The following is a 23,402-nucleotide window of genomic DNA, read 5'->3' on the forward strand; positions in this document are numbered from 1 at the left end:
GCCACAAGTACTCCTTTTCTTTTTGCGAATACAGACTAACACGGCTGTTACTCTGAAACCTGTCATTTTGGAAGATTGGCTTTAGTTACTTGTTTTAAGGCAGGGGTAGTCAACTACTTTTTGTCAAGGTCCAAATTTCTTGATCAAGGTCCAGACTCCAGAGAAAATAACAAAAAAAAGATAAGTAAAATAAAAAGATTTTGGAGTCTGTTCAAAAAGCATCTGGCAGTCCAGATATGGCCCACGGTCTGTTTTAAGCATTTGACTTTTAGGCAAAGAATTGGCAGTGGGAACATTTCTGCTTCATTTCCAATTTCCAGATGTAAATCGACAGCTGCTGAGTAAATGGACTTCATTTTCCACTGATTCTTCTTTACAGAAATTTTTTTTAATGTTGGTCACAAGTTTGTGTATATCTCTTGAGAAATATATAAAGGAGCGTAATGTTTAAGTATATGTGGGAACAGACTGAATATATTGCCAAGGAAGTTGTGTGTATTATTCATGTATTTCCACCATTTCTAGGATACATAGGACTCTTCTATACACCAGAAATGTCTCATGGGGTTCTATATTCTTTCAGTTTATTCATCAGGAATCCAGCTGTTCAGAATAATAATTCATTAGCCAATTTCAAGGGCTCCTTCTCAGAGTCTCAAGGGCTTGAAGATTCCATTATAAATACAGATTATTATTCCTGTGTCTGTGGCACCTATAACACATTGTAATAAGCCGCAAAAGATGTTACTTTTAAAAAGTATTATTTCTAAAGAAAATCCCAATTTATAGTTTAAGTACTGATGGTATATTCCCTTAGTCATGGGAGTACAACTTCAGCAATAACAGCTGTTTCAACATTTCTGGTTTGGGAATACCATGTTCAACATGCATATTTGCCCACATTCAGCTTCTTGGCTGTCTATACTCATTCCCGTCTGTTACGGTGGCATTGTGCCTACACTTATGGTGATGTCAGTTGTCCTAGGGCATAATTGCTAAGAAAAATGAGGTTGGATAGGCTGTAGCCAAAACAATGCAAGGTTTGTCTCTTCTATGGGACATCCCTGCTGCAAGAGAGCATTGCCATACTGGTGCATTATATCACTTTATATTTTATCATACATGTCAATATATTTGCCAAATAAACCTGCCTGAACTGTGAAAGAAAAGACGACACAAGGTTCAGACAGGTTTGTAGCTGCTTTTACAGCAGATGCACTAAAGTCCCTCAAAGGACACTAGCATGGCATGACAAATATTACAGGAGTGCACAAAGCCGCAGCCACTCTCGCCCAAATTCTGTTTTCAGTCGCACACTTTGCAATCCCTTTGAAGTCAATAAAGTAGCTGCTTTCTGGCAGAAATTAAAGCAAGCCAAAGACATTCTTGGTATCAGGAGCAAGCAGGCTTACTCAAAATAAACCAGGTGGCTGCGTCCAAAGCATAAGTTGTGTGTTTTCTGTGTAAAGTGGGCATTCAGCTAATTGCATATTAGAGTAGTTTGTGATATAAGACTTTTCCCAATAATTTTTCTTTAGTTTTAATATATATTTTGCCCACAAGAACTAAACAGTGGAATTCATTTGATAGTTGGAAGCCTGTAATAAGCTTATAAGTATGGATGCTTGCCTGTTTATTATTATTCGGTATTTGACAGACAACAGGCTACCTGACAGGGAGATAATTTGGTTCTGACTATATCCAAAACATCAGTGACAACTCCCCTCCTTCCAGAATGGACCTGAATCAACTTTATGATTTCATTCTGGGGTTTTGTAGCTCTAGTTTGGCTTTTTTACTCTTCCCTAGTAGAATTATTGCCTTGGGAGGATTTTCATTTTTTCTTAGATTTACATTTTTGATGATTTCATTCTTAGTATTATTAAACATTATACATATGTCTTCAAAGAGGTGAAAGGATTTTTTAAAATGTCATTGTATGTATGTCATCTATTATTTAAAGTATGTAATTAGTGATGTATATTTTGGAAAAGTTTGTAAGTTCATATTGTGGTCAGAGTTTAGGTAATTTATGAAGTGTGTGTGTCACTATTGTTAAGAGAATGTGTGAACTGTAAGGATATTGGAGTACATATATGTTTCCTTAATAAATATTTCAATACTCTCTAAGGCTTAGACTGTTGGGTTTTTTAATTGTAATGTTCTTTTTATGTAATTTATATAACAGTTGTAGTAATTACTGGAACAACTTTTAAGAGTAAGTTAAAGTTTTTGTGTGTGAACTTTCTATGTTTAAAAAAAAAAGAAATATGAAAGAAAAACCCAGCAACATGTATATACTCACAGACAGACAGATAGAGAGGCACATACCCTCCTGAGGGCTTGATGAAGTCTGCCAAAGTTGAGACCTACTTCATTAGTCTATGTAAGAGAATTTGGAGCAGAGCTGTTCTCCTGTGTATCTTATTTGGTTTATCAGAGAACTTGGGCTTAGATCTTCCCCTGATATACTGCCTCCTGTGGACTTGCTAATGTCTGCAAGAGGAGAGCTGTGCTATAGGAAATTTAATAAATTATTCCAAAAATGGATTCTCCTTCAGGGAACTTTAACAACTCTGCCAGTTCCACACTGCATTGCAGTGCTTTAAGTTCATTATTATTAAGTGTTAATCTGTAACTGGTTGAAGTTTTGAAATGCTTAAATTTTTTATGGTGGGGTGGCTAGTGGAGATCGAGTCAATAGCAGGAAAGATTGTTAATGCCTTTAGTTTCAAAATCAAAGTTCTAATAACCTATACTCTGCAGAGGGGTATACAAAACTTTGTTTATTTTGACTTTGGGGTTTATGGAATTTTTTTTCAAAGTTATAAATGGATGAAAAATCACGAGAACACTTATTTTTCAAGAAAAAAAGCTCTGTGTTTGACACTCCCCAAAATATTTGCTCTCTCCTCTAAATTAAGCATAAAAATGTTCATGGGAATACCTTCTTCCTATGAAAAGTTAAAAGGATGTGTGTGTCAAAATTAGACTTCTTATCATGCAACTGTCATCACAACCTTATCTCAGGAGACATGATTAGCACCTAAACAATAGGAAGTATTATTATGAGTCCCAGTCATGGCTCTGATATTGAATCCTCCTGTAGGAGAGAATCACTTAGGCCCCAATTCAGCAAAGTATCTAAGCTCATGCCTACTTTTAAGCACGACTAGCTGGTCTCATTGACTTCAGTGGGGTCTGATTTTCAGACATTGAGCTCCCATAGCTTCTGTAGACTTCATTTGGAAGTGTGTGCTCTGAAATACACATATTATAAAAATAAATTCCAAGATAAAACACTACTACATACACTTTTTTTCCTGGGGAGAGGATGAAAGAATAAATGTGACAGATGTTAGTTATGTAACTTAGTGCAGGGGTTCTCACAACACATTTTTTGGAGTCCTCAGAGTGCGGCCACCAACTCTTGCTGGTGGCCACTATGACAATTTTTCCGAAAAACTTGATTAACTTTAGGAAAAACAAATAAATATGCACACATACCTGTCCAAATCATTGTAATGTATTTATGTAGGGTTGTTGGGTTTTTTGCAGATTCAGTAACAACAACAATGTACAGTTTTTTACTGGACCTAAACAGAATAGAAACACAAATAAGATGCTCTGCATGTTCTTGTCTTTTTTCGTAGTTGTTTCTTTTGCTTTTTTGGTTTCTGTTTTTTTCTTTTGAATAGAATTGCTAGCTAGTAAATCTGCTTCTGTGAAAAATTATATTTGTATGTTTGTTAATATCACTTTTCACAGCAGCAGACTTGTTAGCCAGCTGTGAAGCAGTGAAAAGTGATATTAACAAACATACAAATATCACTTTTCACAGCAGACTTACACAGCCCTGGCAAGCCAGGGGACAAATTAAGCCTTGGATGGGGTGGTGGGTAGTGAGGCATTGGGGGCCAGGGATGATGGGGTGGATGGGTCAGGGGCCGAGAGAGGCAGCGGGGGCCAGAGGCAATGAGGCAGGTGGTGAGCCTGAACCCCAGTTTCCAGACGCTGCCGCCACGTGGCTGAAGCTTGCTGCCTGCCACCCCAGGGCTGAAGCTGGAAGCCTGAGTCCCACTGCCCGTGGGAAGGTGGGGAACTCACACCGGCTGTCAGCTCCTCCTGTGTTTGTGGCTCCAGAGTGGGACAGGGCCCAGCCTCTACTTGCAAGCCCAGAGGAGGGGCTCAAATACCATGTGATGAGGTCAGTATAAGAACCAATATAGAATAGAATAACAAAGCTGTCAGAGGATGCTCATTATATTACTATGTTAATATGTTACTCGTTATTCCTTTTTAAAAGTGTTTTCTTTCAAAGTTCATTCTTTTTGTTGGTTTTCATTGTCGTTTGTTTCTCTGTAAGTGGTATCATTCAAAACCAACATGCTTTTTGCTGGCCTTATCAGGGTGGGTGTTCACTCCCAGAGAATGTTCGTTAATTGCTTACTCATTATGTAAACGGTAGTGCATCTGTCAATTATCCTGTTTCTTGTGATGCATAACTTTTACTGGCATTGTACAGAGAAGTCCTCTAGATCTAATTTAGATATTTCTTTGTTGTGTTTCAGTGATCTGTGGCCATTTTTGGTAAACAATGAAAGTTCTGTTACTGAAGGACCCCAAAGACAGAGACTCAGGACCAGATCCATATATTCAAGTAAGTAACATAGGGGTAGGGGAAGCTATCCCTTGCCTTGTTTCACTATTAAATTAATAATAATAATAATTAGCAATTAAACAAGATTAATGTGATTGTGTGTTACAAAACTAGGAAAAAGTGTTTCAAATGTTAGTATCCATTGAGAAAACTAACTTTCCAGTGTAATTTGCACTATTACAAAGAGTAGTTTTAGATATGACAGTTAATGTTCTTAGCTGAGTAATCATCCATTGTTATTGAAGTTAGTTTTAAACTGCGTAAATGACTAAATATCAGTTTGCTTTCATATAGATCAGAATTAGGATTACAGTATTTTGTAATTGTTACAAACAATTGTTAGCAGTCTCCATTGAGAGTCCAAGAACATAAATGGATATTTAAATACCTTTTACGCCTATAATTGGCCTTATCTCTGCAAACCATATTCATGTGGGCAGTTCTTACTTGTGCAGATAGTCCCACTGGCTTTAATGAACTTCATATACATGTAACAATTTGCAGGATTGGGCCCTTAGTAGTAAGGCACATCAGTAGTGAGAGACCGCTTATATCAGGGGTGGGCAAACTACGGCCCGCCGGCTGGATCCAGCCCACCAGCCATTTTAAACTGGCCCTCAAACTCCCGCTGGGGACTGGGGACTGGGGTCTGGGGCTTGCCCCGCTTCGGCGCTGCAGGAGGGTCGGGGCCTCTCCATGTGGCTCCCGGAAGTAGCGGCATGGCCCCTCTCTGGCTCCTACATGCTCCAATGGCCCTGTTCCAATGGCCCCCTCCGGTGCTCCAATGGGAGCTGCAGGGGTGGTGCCTGCGGATGGGGCAACATGCAGAGCCGCCTGGCTGTGCCTCGGCGTAGAAGCTGGAGAAGGGACATGCTGCTGCTTCTGGGAGCCTCTTGAGGTAAGTGCTGCCCGGAGCCTGCACTCCTGAGCCCTCTTCCCAACCCCCTGCCCCAGCCTTGATCCCCCTCCCACCCTCTGAACCCCTCAGTCCTAGCCCATAGCACCCTACTACACCCCAAACTCCTCATTCCGAGCCCCACCCCAGATCCCACACCCCAACCAGAGTCTGCACCTCTTTCCGCACCCCAACCCCCCACCCCAGCCCAGAGCCCCCTCCCGCACCCTGAACTCCTCATTTTTGGCCCCACCCCAGAGCCCTCACCCCCTCCCACACTCCAACCCCAATTTTGTCAGCATTCATAGCCCACCATACAATTTCTATTCCCAGATGTGGCCCTCAGGCCAAAAAGTTTGCCCACCCCTGGCTTATATTGTACCTGTTTAATGGATAAATAGAGGGCCTCAGTCTCAAGGGCTGTAAGTACAATATCTTTCAGCAGCACTAAATTAATCAACAAAAAAACAACCAAAAATTCCATAGATAGTTTTGGATTTTAGTTCAGAAAAGTAGTTGAATAGTTCTGTTGCCAAATAGCCCATTCTTATAAATAGACACTATTTGTGATGCATTCCAATGACTAGATATACTTTTATCCATAGGAATTAGGATTATACGGATTTGAAGCAGCTTTAATCCCTGTTTTGTCATTTGAATTTGTGTCTCTTCAAACTTTCTTTGAAAAGGTAAGCTTTCAACCTTGTAGTAGTCCTGTTGGAGAAATTATGCCCTATGACTGCCAAGCTACAAAGACTAATCCTGATTCAATAATACCTTCTCACTGCTATCTGTATTGCTGTTTCTCTCCTGAATTGATAGGGAGTTAAAGAACTTTTCCACAACTCCAGTCCCCTCCTTAGGTATATACCTTTTTAGATTCATCCCTCATTGCCTAATTGGACCAAAAAGCTGCTACTAACGATGGTGAAGAACTTCACTGAGCATACCAAACTTGTCTCCCTGACATCCTTAGATGATGTAGTCCCTTCTCATGTAACTAACCTGACAGATTCAGCTGGGATGAGCTATATCCAGTCTTGCAGTGACTATAATACTAGGTCAATTGCCTAGAAAACTTTGCCGTGGAAGTGTATCTGCTGCCTAGTTAGAAAACAGGCTTGAATTTAGAACTCTCTTTCTTGCTCTCCAAACGAGCGGGGGCTAGGACAGGGGTTCTCAACCTTTTTCTTTCTGAGCCTCCACCCCAACATGCTATAAAAACTCCATGGCCCACAACAACTATTTTACTGTATGTAAAAGCCAGGACCAGCATTAGGGGGTAACAAGCAGGGCAGTTGCCTGGGGCCCTGCAAAGCTAAGTTGCTCGGGCTTCGGCTTCAGCCCTGGGTTGTGGGACTTGGGGCCCCGGGCTTCAGCCCCATGTGGTGGGTCTTTGGCTTTCTGCCCTGGGTCCCAGCAAGTCTAATGCCGGCCCTGCTTGGTGGACCCATTGAAACCAGCTTGCGGCCCCCCCAGGGCACCCTGGCCCCTGGTTGAAAACCACTGGGCAAGGGGACGGCACACTTAGTGGTTTGAGCTGCTCATCAGTGACCTCTGTTTGTTAAGATCTGACTGTGTTTTCTTCTATGCTCCTGCCTACAGCATAGTGTACTGTAACACTGGGATTTACATAAAGGAAGGTATATGTAGGAAGGTGGGTTTATGCAAGAAAAAGATAGGCCTTCGTAAGAACTTGTTTGTATGATATGAACCACCTGTCGCCTAGATTCTAAGGCCAGTGTTTTCTGTTCTAGTTTCCCTACCTGACAGGTGCCCAATGGTGTGTTCCACAGAATGCTCTAAATAATGGGGATTTTATGGACTTGAGAGAGGAGGGAAGGACCACGTGAGCTGGAGAAAGAAACAGAAGAGAAATGTGTTTAGTAGGGCTGGTTGACATTTTTCGTTTTGAAACATTTTGCGGACAAAAGATGGTCCTTTTCCTAAACTGAAAACTTTCACAAAAAGCTTTTGGGTTTTTTTAAAATTTTCTGTTTTATTTTATTTTTTTGTTGAAATTGAAAGTTTCAAAAATTTTAATTATTCATTGTTGCTCCCTCTTGCCCCTCCATTTTGTCATTAAATTAATCATAGTTAGGTTTTTGGGGGAGGGAGAGTGTCACTTTTTCATTTTTCCCTTTGCCACTATAACTTTTTAAAACTTCTTTATCTTGGAGAAGCTAGAGTGGCAAAGGGAAAAATGAAAATTCAGACTCTTCAAAAACTGGAGATTTTGAATAATTACTGTGGCAGAATTAGTTTCATTTTTTCTTTTGCTATTTTACAACTTTTCAAAGGTTAGGAAAAAAGAAAAGTTAATGACAAATGCACATAATTTATTTTATGGCACCTGGTGGCAAAAAGTGAGAGGAGGAAAACAAAAATTTAGAGATTTTTTAAAAGGTATTTCCTGAAAATTTGTGGGGAGGGGAGTGAGAAATTGATCCGTTTTGAACCCTGCAAGCTAGAAACAACTTCAAAATTTTCAATTCATTCTCATAAAATGGATTTTCTTTCCTGTATTTTTTTTTAAACCCTCTACTCTGATGTTTGTTTAGAAATTCTTATTGAGTCAGTTGCCAAGCACCTGGGCCTGTTACATGATTATTAAAACTAAAAAACGAATATAAACTTTTTAATTAAACTGTAATGGAAACCACCTCTTTGTAACAAAGCCCCTGAATCCCTAATGACAGCCAAAAAGTTTTCAAAAGCAAGAGCTAAAACTCAGTCTTTTACTTTATTCTGTAAAGTTGGTTAAGTTCTGGCTGTGGTGAAGTACTTAAGGGGAAAGTTCTTGAGGAATGGATAAAAATAAAGTGGAAAACATCTGGGCATGAGTTCTGAAACACATTGGAAGAGCTGTTCATCCCACAGAGGAAGACTCCCCTTAGAATGCATTTGTTAAATTAGAGGATCATCTCATGCAGAAGCAATCCACTTTTCAATATATTTGAGACAGATAGGCAACTTTCTGCAATATCGTTGGGAGACCCTTTTGTATTGAATGTATGAATGGTACCTCTCTGGGCCAGAGATTGTATGCTTTCCGAGAGGTGAGGGTTACCACGGCTCCTTCAGGAACTGAAATCAGTAAGGGATGATCAGCACAAATCATTCAGTTTATAACACCTCCAGAAAGGTACTACCACCGACGGAGGCTTGCATATTCTGGTTCTAACTGGATTTTCCAGAGGCCAACAGGCAAGAAAGTACTTTTGGATAAACAGCCCCATCTTAAAATAACTCAGGGCCTTCATTCTGGTTCTTGATCTAAAGACTGAACTTGCACCCATGTGGAAAATCTAGTTGTCAGGTTTGAAGGACTGACATTACCAGTGACCTATGTTGAAACTGGGGGTGACACTGGTAAGCTTTGTAGCATGTGTGTACGTTTTTTTTGTTGTTGTTTTTATATGCTTTCTTTGTGATGATTTTACCTTAATAATAAATGTACTGGCTTAGAAGGAGCTGTGGGGTAATTTGTAAGTGCTGGCAGTACACTGGCCATATCCCTCAAAGAGGAAGCAAAGGACAGGCACTGACCTTTTAGGCAGACTGGCTTACTGAGGTATTGCAATATAAAGCTGGGAGCTGTTCAGCCTTAAAACCCCCAGGTCAGAAAGGAGTGAGACACTGGTTTCCATCCAGGAGAGTTGATGGCTGGAAGCCAGAAACCCTTGAGGGAGCATGGATGGAGAAATGTAGCTGCAGTTACCCTGAAACTTTGAAATACGGCTTCATGGTTTTCCAACCTGATGCTGGATTTAGACTTATACATTATGAGAGTTTACATCTAAAATGTTGTGACACTCTGTACCTCGAGGAGCACCCTGTAGCCCGCAGATTCATCATCTATATATAATTGTGATATTGCATATAAAGCATGCCACGTGAGGTATCAGAGGAAAGGTTATGATCTTCTGAAACCCACTGTTCCATCTAAATATGTATATCATCAATGCATATGAAGTTATGAGAATTGTGTTGTATGATTGTCACTAAAATATGCTGTGGGTTTGGGAAGCGTCCAGATACTAGCTCCCCAAAGACAAGGAGGGGATAACCGAAGCTCGGGCGGGTATCCAACAACCATCAACAGCCATTGTCCAGTAAGGCAGTTACAATTCAATGGCTCACTTGCACAAGGCCACACCAGGGGAATTACTTAACCTTGCCTGGGGACTCAGCAATGCCCACCGACATGGCTGGATTAGTGTTCTCCAAGCACATGGATTAAGGGTATAAAACAGAACACAGGGGCCCCATGCTTTGCCCTCTCTCCTCCCCGCACCTATGCTGCAAGCAGCAAGGAAAGACACTCAGAAGACTGAAGATTCCAACAGAGGAAACTGGCCCAGGTTTCAAGGGTGAAACCTTTGTCATATGAACTGCAATATCCAGTGAGGTGAAAAAAACTGCTTAATCTAGATGTTGCCAAGTCTGATAGAGTTGAGAGTTTAGATTACGTGCTTGTATTTTCTTTTCTTATGGTAACCACTCTGACTTTTTGCCTATCACTTATAATCACTTAAAATCTTTTATAATTAATAAACTTGTTTTACTGTTTATCTTTACCATTGAGTTTGCCTGAAGTGCTTGATAGATCGGCTCAGGTTTACAGGCTGATGTATATCCACTTTCCATTGATGAAGTGGTGAACCAATTAATAAACTTACATTGCTCAAGAAAGGGTCTAAACAGTGCAAGACGGTATATTCCTGGGGTACAAGGCTGGGAGCTGGGGGGATTTGCCAGGTGCCTTTCTCTTTGTGATTCATGAGTGGCTCTGGGAGCATTCATGCAATCTAGCTGGGTGTGGGGCTCCACATGTGGTTGTGCTGAGTGATAGTGCCTGGAGGGGTTTGCTGATTGTCACTAGCAAAGCACTGTGAGGGATAGCCCAGGCTGGAGAGTTAAAGGGGCACAGGGGTCCCACAGTCCCAGGCTGCACCCTGTCACAAATGTATAAAGTTGCAGTAAAGTGAGTAACTTAAACTGAGCAGCAGAGTTGAAAATGATGAAAAACCATATGGAAAGAGTGTATTGGTCCTGTATACGTTATGTTACTGTCACTTAAGTCTTAGTGAATGCATTAAATACAGAGTCTTTTTCTATAGAATAGCTCTTTCAATGTGCTTTGAGAAATCATGCTCAGGCTTAGACAGTATTCACATCTGTTCCCCATCTGAACTCTGACAGGGCCTGTTAGTCAGCTGAAGAGAGCTTTAGATGCTAGCTGGTTCAAAGAAAACAATGAAAGGAGACTCGTGATGGATGTTCTGGTTATATAGCTCTCAATTTGACAAGGCGGATTTCTCCTTCCCTCTCCTCTGCCCCTGGGCTGGAGGCAAAGATATTTTTAAATTACAATTGTTTTAAAGTTTGGGAAACCAGGTTGCTGAGGGTCATCCCCAGCTGTGTGAGAATTTCTCTAGCGCCAGGCAAGTGATGTTACTGTCAATGGACATATTGAGGCTGCAGCACCTCTCCTTCCAAATGCTTGCTGTACATGCACAGTGTGTTTTCTAAATGTTTATGGAAGTTACTGTGGGGCAGCTCATTAGCACAAGTTCTGCACTTACGCATACTTTACCATGTCCTGCAGCTGCAGAACTAAGACTTAAAAAAAACAAACCCCTTACTATGATACAAACTAATTAGCAGTGAATGAGTTGGCCAGTTATGAATCTAATATACACAGCCAGGGTTATGAGGCATGGGTGATCCCAGTTATATACTACTTGAAAAAGCCCTAAGATAGTGCTTTCTTTGCAGCTTCAGTAGTATTAAATACACTTTATGAGGAGGTTAAATGAAACAAACAGCTTTGGTGAAATCCTGGTTTCGCTGAAGTAAATGGGAGTTTTGCCATGGACTTTAGTGGAGCCAGTATTTAACCCTACTATAAATCGTATCCCTTTTTATTCTCAGAGTATGCAATATACATGTGTTTGTTATTAGCATTTTGTGTTGTAGATCTTTATATGATCTCTGATTGCTAACCCAAATTTATCTATAAGCCTCAGACATCCGACAGTCCTAATTTTAATTTTATCGTATGTAAAGAAATCATATAACTGAGATGATAGAAAATGGTATTTATGCTAAAGAAGTTTTCCCACATTATTTGAATATTCGTTATTTGTGTGTTCTATATTAGGGTTATACGCCTGCAGTAGGTTCCATACAGAGCCAGTTTCAGGATTGGGCGCTTAGTTGTTAAAAAGTATCTTAAACAATTGCCCTGTACTCCTGTATAAGATGAGTATTTTACACTTTTTATGCCAGGTTTTGAAAAGAGCACCCAAAAGCTCCCATGCAGGAGCCTAAATAAAGTAGCGAGATTTTCAAAAGTGCTCAGTACTTTTCAGCCCCCCATTACGCTAGAACCAGGAGGGGGAAAAGTGTCTTTAACAGCTGTCTTACCCTGGGCTTCAAATTTTGTGCTGCACCCACAAAATTGCACACTTGATGTTCTCTTTACCATTTTAAAAATTATTTTGTTTAAAATTTGAGATACATAGTTCTGTGTTTTCCTTGTTCTTACAAATATCCAGGGATATTTACTGAAATGCTGAGTTTAAATTTGTAATCTGTTACTTTGTTCAGACAAGGCCTACAATTATTAGGGTCCACCAGAAATTTTTTGGTTGCTGTTGTTTTTTGCATAGACAGTCAGTAATCTGAACTATTCTTCACCCTGGCAGTGAGGCAAGCACCTGCCCTCATGATACTTTGAGTTACTGCTAACAATAATTATTAGCTTCTCCTGTAAGAATTTTAAATCCATCATATACTTTTCTCACATTCCAGTCTGGTGAGAAGAATTTATGTCTGTTCCTATATTCAGATTTCAGAATTAACGTTGTCTTGTGTGAAAGTTTGAGTTAACCTGAATTCAGTGTTATAAATCTCATTAATATTTCTGCTACTTTTATTAAGTGATCAAAATATTTGACACTTTGGACTGTAATTTTCATATTGTAAAATTGTAACATTCACTGTATGTTTTTTGAACTTCCCAGAGTTTATCTAAATATATTTTCTAAATTGTTTTTTGGTAGCTCTCTCATCCAGATAGTTATGAGGGTTTAATTTTTACGAGTCCAAGAGCAGTAGAAGCTGCCAAGTTATGTTTGGGAGAGAATAGTAAAAATGAAGGTAAGTGCAGATTTGTATCGTTGGTTCTGTCTTTTTAAATGAAGTTTTATAAATTTCATTCTCTCGCCCACCAGAAGCTACTTAGTGTGCATGTATGGGTATATTTAAAAAAAAAATTATCTAATAATTGACTTCAAATATTTAAAGGCACCATGCTGCTTTATGCTTAGGTGAGCTTTCACATGTAGAGATTTTGTTTGTTTGTTCCCCCCCCCATAATAATATTTTTCTAGTTATTATAACAAAAATAACTCTGAGTGCAAATAACTCTAATTAGACTTCATTTTTCCCCATGAAGTGAATGAAAGTTATTCTTCTTAGTAATGCTAGGACAATAGTAAGCACCAACTAAGGAATCTGTTTCAGTTTTTAATATATAAAGGTATATTCTGGGACTGTACATAGGAGTCTGCTGAAAACTCTCTAGCCCACTAGAAACTGGCCATCCCCATCATCATGCATGTATGATTCTCATGAAATCTTACTTGAAACAGTTTTTTCAAATCTTGAATATAAAATCTGTCATGTGGATTGAAAAGTAGCGAAAAGACAGTGAACAAATGATAATGAATAAACAGCAATGTACTAGGTTGGGTGGAAAAGTCTTGTGGAACATTATATAGAAATTGTCATACCAGATTAGATCAATAGTCTGTCTAGTTGGGTATTCTGGCTTTAACAGTGGCTAGTATAAGTGGGTAGTGCTTCAGAGGAAGGTGCAAGAAAGCATATAACTGGACAATTATTGAATAGCCTGCATATAGAGAGCGTTTCTTTCTATTCCCAGACAGTTAATAATTGGTTTACTCTCCATAGAACAAGGATATATACCCTTTAATATTTTTATCTAACTGTCCTGGGGTGCTCTACTCACTCCTGCGGATTAGCTCTGCCAGGCCAACTCCCCTTCCTGCAGTGTCACTCCTGTTTACCATCTCCCTCGACATGCTTGGTTTAAACACACTTTAGTCGTATTTCCAGCATATATTCATAACTTTTTGTACACATCCTGTGCATACATCATGCAAAAATGTTAATGATCAATGTGTTGTTAGTTTTGAAATGAAACCTCACAAAGATATTTGTACAAAGATTGTTACAATAGTGTGTAGGGTCTGAATACAAGGTGTGTAGCATCACACGTCTCCTTTTATTCGGACTCCTGTGTAAGCTAATCAGTCCCAATCTTTTCAATATCACCTGATATGGAAGGCTTTCCTTTCTTCTGATTATTATTATTATTATTTTATTATTATTTTTGCACGACTCTCTCTGGATCTTTTCTATTTCTATTAAGCCATTTTTTAAAAAAACTGAAGGGCAGAAATGAACTCAGTATATTTCATGTGAGTCTGTGCTGTTGTTTTATATAAGGCATTATAATAGGAGACCTATCAGATCTATCTCTGCTCAATCAGTTTTTCAGGAATTGGGAAGAGGAGGCTGGAGCCGAACAACATTGCTCAGTGTGAAGCTATAATTTAACTAACATATTTAGAAAGAAAAGCTATTTCCTAGCCATTTTATTTTGGGGTCTGCTTCTCTAGGATATTTTTTTTCCATATTGATAGATCTATTTTTCTTTTTATTCAAAGCACAATCAGCGTATACATTTGTCTTCTTATTTTTATAAAATAATAGAGCTGTATAGTGAAGTATTCCAGTGCATGAATATAGGATTTATTTACCATTCTTTGATTTGTTGGCATGAAATCTTGGATTTAGTCTATGTCTAAGCTTTCAGTTTTATGACTGAATCTATATTGGATATCCTTATTGTGCAATTTGAAATTCATCAGTTTATCATGCACTTTTTGCTCTGGAATTCTTTTTCTTCTGCAAGTTTAACTGAGTTTTTATTCCTAGTTAACGTCAAAATATAAATGAGCATTACAAGTTACAGTTGATCTGGTACCATGCAAGTATGCATTAAAAATACTACTTAACGCAAGTAATTGAAAACAGTCTTTGTTCAACCAAAGCTTTTTGAAGCATGTTACAGACTGTTTTTAGAGTGAACCATATATCTGATTTAAAATCTTTATTTTGTACACGTAGAATTGCTGACATTTATAGTGTAGTATTGGTTATTAGTATTTTGGTGTGCTCACAGTGTTCTCAAGATAAATAAGCAATCTTTTGGGCAGAAGTCCAAATACTCTAGTGTTTATGCTTTATTGCCAAATGCTTACACATAATGTAATGTTTTACAGCCTGGAGAAATTCTCTACAAGAAAAATGGAATACCAAATCAGCGTATGTTGTAGGAAAAGCTACAGCTTCTCTAGGTAAGCCGGATTAAAGAAGAAACCCTTATACAAAGCAACCTCTTCAGTACAATTCTTGAAGCGTTAACCTTAGCTCAAGGTTGCACAGAACAAAGGCATAAGAAGCTCCTTTTCATTAACAAGTGAAAGTTTCTAAAAAGTCAGCTTTATACATATCATCAGAACAACACCAGCTAAGGATATGGCCCTGGGGTGCACGTTATTTTCCCTATTATAATGCAATTGCGATTACATTAATGGTGATTTAAAAGATTAGTCAAAAAAAGAAAAAAACAGGTATTGAATTTATATGTATATTTTGTATGGATGAAATGCTGGTGCCATTGAAATCAGTGACAAAATTCCCATTGACTTCAAGGGGGTAGGATTTCACCCATTGTTTCTATGTTGTGATCCACCATCAGAGAGTTTAAAGAAATTGTATACATTGTTTTAATTATGTTGTACAAATAACTCATGCTGTGGACAAAGAATCCTTCTACCATATGTTGAAATCCAATTAATTGATAGCTAAGTTGTTTGCCTTTTGTTTTTATTTTGAGAGCATTTCAAAGCAGCGGTAGGCTGGTAGCACAAATCAGCTATTATATAGTTCTCTTAATTGGAGTTTACTGCACTTTTTCAGTTTTATTAATATCAGTTTTATTTATTTACTTTATCTTTATTTTATAAATGACTTATTCAGTATATGGTTAGCTGAATTAATTTTAACCACTTTATCTAATGTGTAGATTCGCTGTTTGTTCGTTGGCCTGATACATTGGTTATAACTCTTTAACTCAGTGTTTATGTTTAAGACCTCGGTGTCCCATGCAAGTTCTACATTTCTTCTATTAAGATAAAAAGAAAAGGAGTACTTGTGGCACCTTAGAGACTAAACAATTTATTTGAGCATGAGCTTTCGTGAGCTACAGCTCACTTCATTGGATGCATACTGTGGAAACTGCAGAAGACATCCGATGAAGTGAGCTGTAGCTCACGAAAGCTCATGCTCAAATAAATTGGTTAGTCTGTAAGGTGCCACAAGTACTCCTTTTCTTTTTGCGAATACAGACTAACACGGCTGTTACTCTGAAACCTGTCTATTAAGATACTACATCACATAGGTAAACAAGATGCAACATAGGCCTATAAAGAGACAAGCAGCACAGTTTGATTCTCAGTTTTTTCTGCTACTGTTAGCTATTGTGTGTGTAGTTTTTAGTGTTATGGGTAACCAAAGTCTAAATCAGAAAGTGTAGAACATTTGACATTTAGCTGGGGTACTGCTGGATAAGTCAATATTGTGTTATTTAAAGTGTACAGGACTGTGGGTTTTTTTCCTCCTGTTAGTTTGGCACATTTTAAATGATATGTTAATTTCATTTAAACCCCGTCTGCTTGTAAACTTCAGCGTGCTAGATGACATTTTGTTGTTTGAATTAGAAGATGAATTTATATGGCAACTGTTTTGTTACAAGTTGCATGATGTTCTTCATTAGCAGATGTCAATAGCTATGTGATGTGATTGCTTGCACCTATCTCATTGCCTATACCACCTCAATTTGGTTTAAGTACATAGCCTGAGCAATTGTTCAGTTCCCTGCAAAAATATCTTATAATCGCATGCCCATGAGGACAAGCAAGACTCCAGAGCTAGATACGGGGTTTTATTCCCCTCAGTATGACTGTATAAATCTCACTAAGTCTACCAGGATGTATGTGAGAGCCTCAAGGAGACAAAAGATAGCTTAGCTTTGCATCAGATGTTTTGCTTTTGTGCAAGAGACCTAGAATGTTTAGTGATATTTAGCATATATGGATTAAATAAAAAGACTGATACAATCTGATCCTGAATGGCTGCTTAGCATGGGGCTAATCTGGATTTAATTTCTAGAAGTGCAAAAGAGATTAATTTAACTGCACATAGAAGGTCACAATTCACAGTACCAGTCAAGATAAAGAAAATTATATGGACCGAAAGGAAGCTTGAGCCAGTCGCATCTGACCCTTTTTAGTTAATTTGGGATTTCCACCATATATGCCTTTATGGTGAATAAGAGACATATTGTACTCTTGGATTTTCAGTTTTTTATCCTGCATTGCAGAGGGGAGCTACACACCTGATGAGCTATGTCTATATGCTCAGCAGGAGCACAGGTGCAATCACAGGGAGTGCACCCTGTTCTGTGCAGCAAGCCAACACGGGCACCTTTGCCCTCTGTAAATTTGGGGCCCATGATTAAGGGTACATTTAGTCATGGGTATTTTTAGTAAAAGTCATGGATAGGTCACGGGCACTAAACAAAAATTCACGGCCTGTGACCTGTCCATGACTTACTAAAAATACCTGTGTCAAGATTCCTTCCCCACTCTGAACTCTAGGGTACAGATGTGGGTACCTGCATGAAAACCCCCTAAGCTTATTTTTATCAGCATAGGTTGAAACTTCCCCAAGGTACAAACTATTTTACCTTTTGCCCTTGGACTTTATTGCTGCCACCACCAAGCGTCTAACAAATATATAACAGGGAAAGAGCCCGCTTGGAAACGTCTTCCCCCCCAAAATCCTCCCACACCCTATACCCCCTTTCCTGGGGAAGGCTTGATAAAAATCCTCACCAATTTACATAGGTGAACACAGACCCAAACCCTTGGATCTTAAGAACAATGAAAAAGCAATCAGATTCTTAAAAGAAGAATTTTAATTGAAGAAAAAGTAAAAGAATCACCTCTGTAAAATCAGGATGGTAAATACCTTACAGGGTAATCAGATTCAAAACATAGAGAATCCCTCTAGAGGAAACCTTAAGTTACAAAAAGACACAAAAACAGGAATATACATTCCATTCAGCACAACTTATTTTATCAGCCATTTAAACAAAACAGAACTGAACGCATATCTAGCTAGATTACTTACTAAGTTCTAAGACTCCATTCCTTTTCTGTTCCTGGCAAAAGCATCACACAAACCGAGAGAACCTTTGTTTCTCCACCCCTCCAGCTTTGAAAGTATCTTGTCTCCTCATTGGCCATTTTGGTCAGGTGCCAGCAAGGTTATCCTAGCTTCTTAACCCTTTACAGGTGAAAGGGTTTTTCCTCTGGCCAGGAGGGATTTAAAGGTGTTTACCCTTCCCTTTATATTTATGACAACCTGTGACTAAAACTTGGGTGGGTGGCTGCAGGTGTTCAGTGCGCGGGGGGCGGCCTAGGACTGCCGTTGGTGTTGGGGGAAAGGGAGCCTGGCCGAGGTGCATGGCTTGAGACCTCTGCTGGTGCTGGGGGGGAGGTGGGCTGATGCACACGGCCGGGGAACCCTGCTGGTGCTGGGAGGTCGGGGGCGGGGAGAGAGCAGGGTTGGCAGAGCTGGGAGGGGCTCCCTACCCGGCTCCGTGTCCCTGCAGCTTCTAGGCATCAGAGGGGCACAAGCACCGTCTGCTGCAGCTCCCATTGGCTGGGAACCGCAGCCAATGGGAGCTGTGGGGGTGGGGCCTGCAGGCACGGGCGGCCTTCGACGTAGAGCCCCCCCGGCCCCTGCGCTGCCTAGGAGCTGTAGGGCCATGCCAGTGGGAGCTCCCCACCCTGAAGTAAGTTTCCCCCCTACCCTTCCCAACCCCCTGCCCCTAAGCCCCCTCCCACACACCCAAACTGCTGCTGCTGGCTCTGGGGCTGCCCAGCTCGGGCAGCCTTAGCCAGCAAGAGCGGCTGCAGAAGTCACGGAGGTCACGGAATCTGTGACCTCCGTGACAGACTTGCAGCTTTACCCACAAACAGGTTCCAGAGTGAAGTTTAGATACTCAATAATCCCCCATGGTGCTCTCCTAAAGCAGTTCCCTCTGTGTGATCAAGGATCAAATCCTTAGGTGGTACATTACTTAAAACAATGATTCAAGAAAATCTAAAGGAAGTTCAGAAAAAGATGGATCAAGTTGGATCTCCTTTTTCCATTCAAGTGTTTCTGAAAATAAATTCAGATTGGTTGTCACATTCTGTCAAACAATATATTTCTTTGTTACTTTTCTTACAGTGGAGGAGATTGGCCTTGCTCCACAAGGAGAAAAGTGTGGAAATGCTGAAAAACTAGCTGGATACATTTGCGCAAGTATGCAGAAATCTTTCAATTAAGGCAAATTTATTTTAAACTTATTTAAATTTATTTTAAAATACTGCACGTAGTCTGTGTAGAGGTGTTCAGTAGAATCCTGAAACGCCATTTGTGGGAATGCTTCAGATGTCCCCAACATGTTTTGGATAAATAGGTTTGTGCTATACAGAATCCAATCAGTATATTAGTTTATAGGAAGTAAATTGTAATAATAATTATAAAATATTTTATGGTCCAACAGACAAAGTGGCATTTACTGACCGTATTAGCCATGACTTTCATAACGTGATGAAAGGCAGAGCTGCAGATGTCGCCTGTTTATGTATCTTGGTGCAACTGATATTCCATATCCCCTTGATACTGACTTTCCTTGCTGCAGAATTAGACATTACCCCAAACCAAATGAGGCTGGCATTCCGCCCCCCACCCCATTGTCCAATGATTCAAAAGTAGATAAAGGGATAACCCTTTCTCCCTCACAATTAACCAGACAAGTTCCAAACAAGAATTGTTTTGAGAAAGTTATGAAAGCCGGGGTGGGAGGAAGGTTCCAATGGAAAGCTGAACTTAGCTTTTGTTATGGTGAAAGCTGTAATGCGGGACTACTAACTACTTCTAACAGTATCAAACTCTTGTCTGTTCTATGTGATTTCAAGTCAGCTGGTCCAGTGCAAAATGCTAATTTAGAAAGCTTAGGTATTGTGTTTATTAGTTGTTGTTATACTGACCTGCATTGCATATAGCCATGATGTTAAATTGTTATGTATTGTATGCACAAATAGTGGGGAACCAACCAGCTCCATAATCAGCAATTTAAAGTATCAATTTTCCCTGTAGTAGTGTTTTTGAGAAACATGTTTAGGCCTGGTGGCTGATTATTGTTTATTGGGCAACTGTAAGATAGAACAACTACAAGCTGTACAGAGATGTTTCATGATCAAACAGCTGGGATTCTAGACTTAGGAGAAACCTATGCCATAAGAGATAATTGCTAAGGAAGTGAGACTGGCATCAGAACTTCTGATAATATAGTGTTTAGGAGAGTTCATAATTGATGTTCATACTGACTTTAAAGTGTGTGCAAATTCAGATTGATATCTGCTTGATGAGATACTTAACAAAAGAAGATCAACAGATTTAGGCAGGAATTAATGTTAAAAAGGCTTTGAGATTTATTGCTAAATTGAGCTCTGTGTGTGTGCGCCAGCTGTAGAAGCTCTATAAGGTTGTGCACCCAGTGTCTAGGTGCTCTGTACCCTAAGTCCACTGAATATTGAGTTTGTCCCTCTGCTGGCAATGCAAGGTATCAGGGAGTTAAGGAAACTGCACTGCAGAGTCTCAAAGAGATAGTGAAATTGAAGATTGGGGGAGATAACCATTCAACTGAAGAATTGCTTTTTACAGGCCAGGGAGATGAGAGTTTTCTGCTCCAAACATTGTGGGGGAGGGGAGAAAACATTGGTTTCGGTACGTAGGCAGTATCCATCAATAGAACTGAGAATGACCCAGGCTTTGAAAAGTCATTTTATTTAACCAATAAAATGAAAATGGTCCACCTTTGGGCAGCCAGATGCAGAAACACAGATGGTGATCAGTGCAGTTATTCTAGCTGTTAGGTGAATTACTGTAGCTGCTGTCTTAAATACTTCATTACTTGACCACACCTTATCATCCTGCTGACTACATGTATCTTCTAGCGAGGTGCTAAAATACTGTATTGATGGACATGGGGTCAGAACCTAGACAGATTATTTTTTGGCCATTGGACATAACATTTTTTGTGGATGGAGGGTTATTAGTACAGTCTTTTATGCACAACAGAAATTTATGTAGCTAAATGAAAAAGTGGGATTAGAGCTGTCAAACTTTTATTTACAGAGAGGCTACAAGATTTTTGTTAAATTGCATAAGCAGGTTTTTAAATAAATTGAATCTTCTTGATAATCAAGAAAGATAGCTGTGGACTTAAATAAAAAAAATTCTGGAAATGAAAAATGTTGTAATATTTTGGCCTATACAAGACTGCACAAGGCATAAAAGAACAACTCATGGTCCCTGTCCTAAAGATCATGCAGTACAGAAGGTTTTCTCTGAGATTATTTTTTAAAAATGTGTGGGTAACTGTAATTTTGGATTATAGGTTAGTATTTGTGGGTTTTGCAGAAAAGGTGCATTTTGAAGAGAATTTGAAAGAATTGAGGACAGATGTCTGGGCCATGTGATCTGAGAATGTGGAAAAAAATCATAGATTTAGGATATATGCAAGATAAGAAAAAAAAAAAAGATCTGTAATACCACAGATTACTCTCCAGTGCCTGGAATTGTGACATTTTTAGGAAATCCAATAATAAGAAAAGACCTGAACTGCACAAAAGAAAAATGACCTTTAAGAGCTCTATTGATTGCTCCAAGACAGTGCTGTATTACAGAAAAGGAAGTCTTTATCTGACCCCAATAAATGACTGTACCATTGCAATGAGTACAACAGCAGCCCTGGAAAAAATAGAGGATTGACTACCATGATGGTTCAAAAGTGATGAAAAGGAGGGAGGGCAAACTAGCCCTTTGTTTTAAATTAAATCTAAAGAGATTTTTGGTTTGGCTGCTGCTTATATTACTTTTAGGAAGATAACCTGCCCCCATCTGGGTGTGTCCATTAAAAGCACTGCCCTCTCCCCAATAGACTTTGTCTCACTCCCCCCTCTGTAAGCCCCTTCTCTTCCTCCACGTGTGTTCTCTGTGGGTTGGAGGGACAGTGGGTTGCTCTGCTGATACACTTATCCCAGCTTATTGTACACTCTTCTTGGCCCAGCAGCTGCTTTCCTGTTCTGCACAAACTCGGGCAGTGCAGAGCAGGGAGGTGGTACTGATAGAGGCAGCCAGATAGAAAACAGTACCTTCTGGTGAGAGCAGGTGAACTACCTCCAGAACCAACAGCAGCCTCTGGAAGCCACCAGCAGGAAAGCAGGAACTGCACCTTTTACACCAATTTGGGAAAAATTCCTGGGCTGAGGGCAGCTTCTTGTTAAATCACAAGCAACATTTTAGAATACTACAAAATTGCAGGACTCTCAGTACACTTGCAAGAAATGCAATCCTGAATGTATCGTAACAATATAGAAAATTTCAATCAGTGGGGACTCCTGTTGCTGATATAAACATAACCAAACTCAGTCTTATCAGGTTGGGTATAAATAGGGGCAATCAATTTATCAAATTGTTTATAACAACCTCTGAGGTAAGAGTTAAATTATAATAATGTCCTGAATCAATGTTTTCCATTATGCACTTATTAGTCAACTATTTCTTTTTGCTTATACATAAAATTACAAATAAGGAATTAAATGAGAAGACTAAATCTAGATAGAGCAGAAGATTGTATGTCATTAATATTTGCTGTCAGCTCAGAAAAAAAACCCTGAAGTGGTTACATTTCTTTTGTTATTCACTTTCTATGTCTTTGGCTTAGCTAATCAGGAGAATAGATCAAATGACTCCTTAATTAAATAGGTAGTTTCAGTCTGTTTTCAAGACAAATCTTTTTAGCTTTATTAGAATTTAATGTCTTTGTAGTGTTGATTATGTAAGTTAGAGGATGCTTCTGGGGCCAGTGTTTGTTACATTGTATATTGATACAGAGCTATCGAACTATTATTCTTTGCTTTGTAAACACAAGTCAAAAAGGATTAGTGTTACTTTCCAGATATCACATTGGCATTTCAATTAACTGACATGAGCTTTGGTTGGAGTGATATTAATGTATTTTGCCTTTATCTCACAGAATACTCTTCTGCATTTTATCTCAATTTTTTGCTTCCTGTAATTTATTACAAACATGTCTCTGGGTCCTAATAAAACTTCAGTTTGCAATTAGGATATTCAGATGAATCTGTGTTGACTGCTAATAAGGTCCTTCGATTTGATTTTTACTATGGTGTCTGTTTTTTCCCCAGAGGCAACTCTGGTGCTTAATGCTGAAAAACAAGAATCTCCTTTCAGTGCTTAAAATAAACAACTCAATCTGTGGTTTATTGTTCCAATAGACTCCTGAAGAAAATTCTCTTTAAGGACCTCACTTATTTAAAAAAGAGTAATGTAGTTGTGCAGAATTTTGCCTCAGACCGTTGTGTGCCTCAGTATATTTTTTACACTAAGTATCCTATAAAAAAGCAAATGTGTGCACAGTCTTTATTAGAATATGTCCACTGCTCAGATGTTGTTTAGTGCTGAAAAAAATCACAAGAAGTTTGTTGTTCCATTTAGGAAAAAAGGAAGATTGGTAATTTCCATAGTTTCATTTGCTTCTGA

At 39.2% G+C, this 23,402-nt stretch overlaps 1 protein-coding gene across 2 annotated transcripts in view; it reads left to right on the top strand.

The window, feature by feature from the left end:
* Positions 1–23,402, top strand: part of UROS (uroporphyrinogen III synthase) — a 34,919-nt gene that overhangs the window by 878 nt on the left and 10,639 nt on the right. Inside the window, exons 2-6 of one of the 2 annotated variants that reach the window (XM_074959172.1) lie at positions 4,572–4,660; positions 6,161–6,244; positions 12,626–12,722; positions 14,936–15,010; positions 19,017–19,091. In XM_074959172.1, coding sequence (XP_074815273.1) covers positions 4,598–4,660; positions 6,161–6,244; positions 12,626–12,722; positions 14,936–15,010; positions 19,017–19,091 — 394 coding nt within the window. In that variant the 5' untranslated portion in view covers positions 4,572–4,597. The remainder of the gene's footprint in view (positions 1–4,571; positions 4,661–6,160; positions 6,245–12,625; positions 12,723–14,935; positions 15,011–19,016; positions 19,092–23,402) is intronic. The other variant, XM_074959173.1, reaches the window with a different exon arrangement.

Source organism: Natator depressus, chromosome 7 (genome assembly GCF_965152275.1).
Source record: "Natator depressus isolate rNatDep1 chromosome 7, rNatDep2.hap1, whole genome shotgun sequence".
Taxonomy (NCBI): Eukaryota; Metazoa; Chordata; order Testudines; family Cheloniidae; genus Natator; species Natator depressus.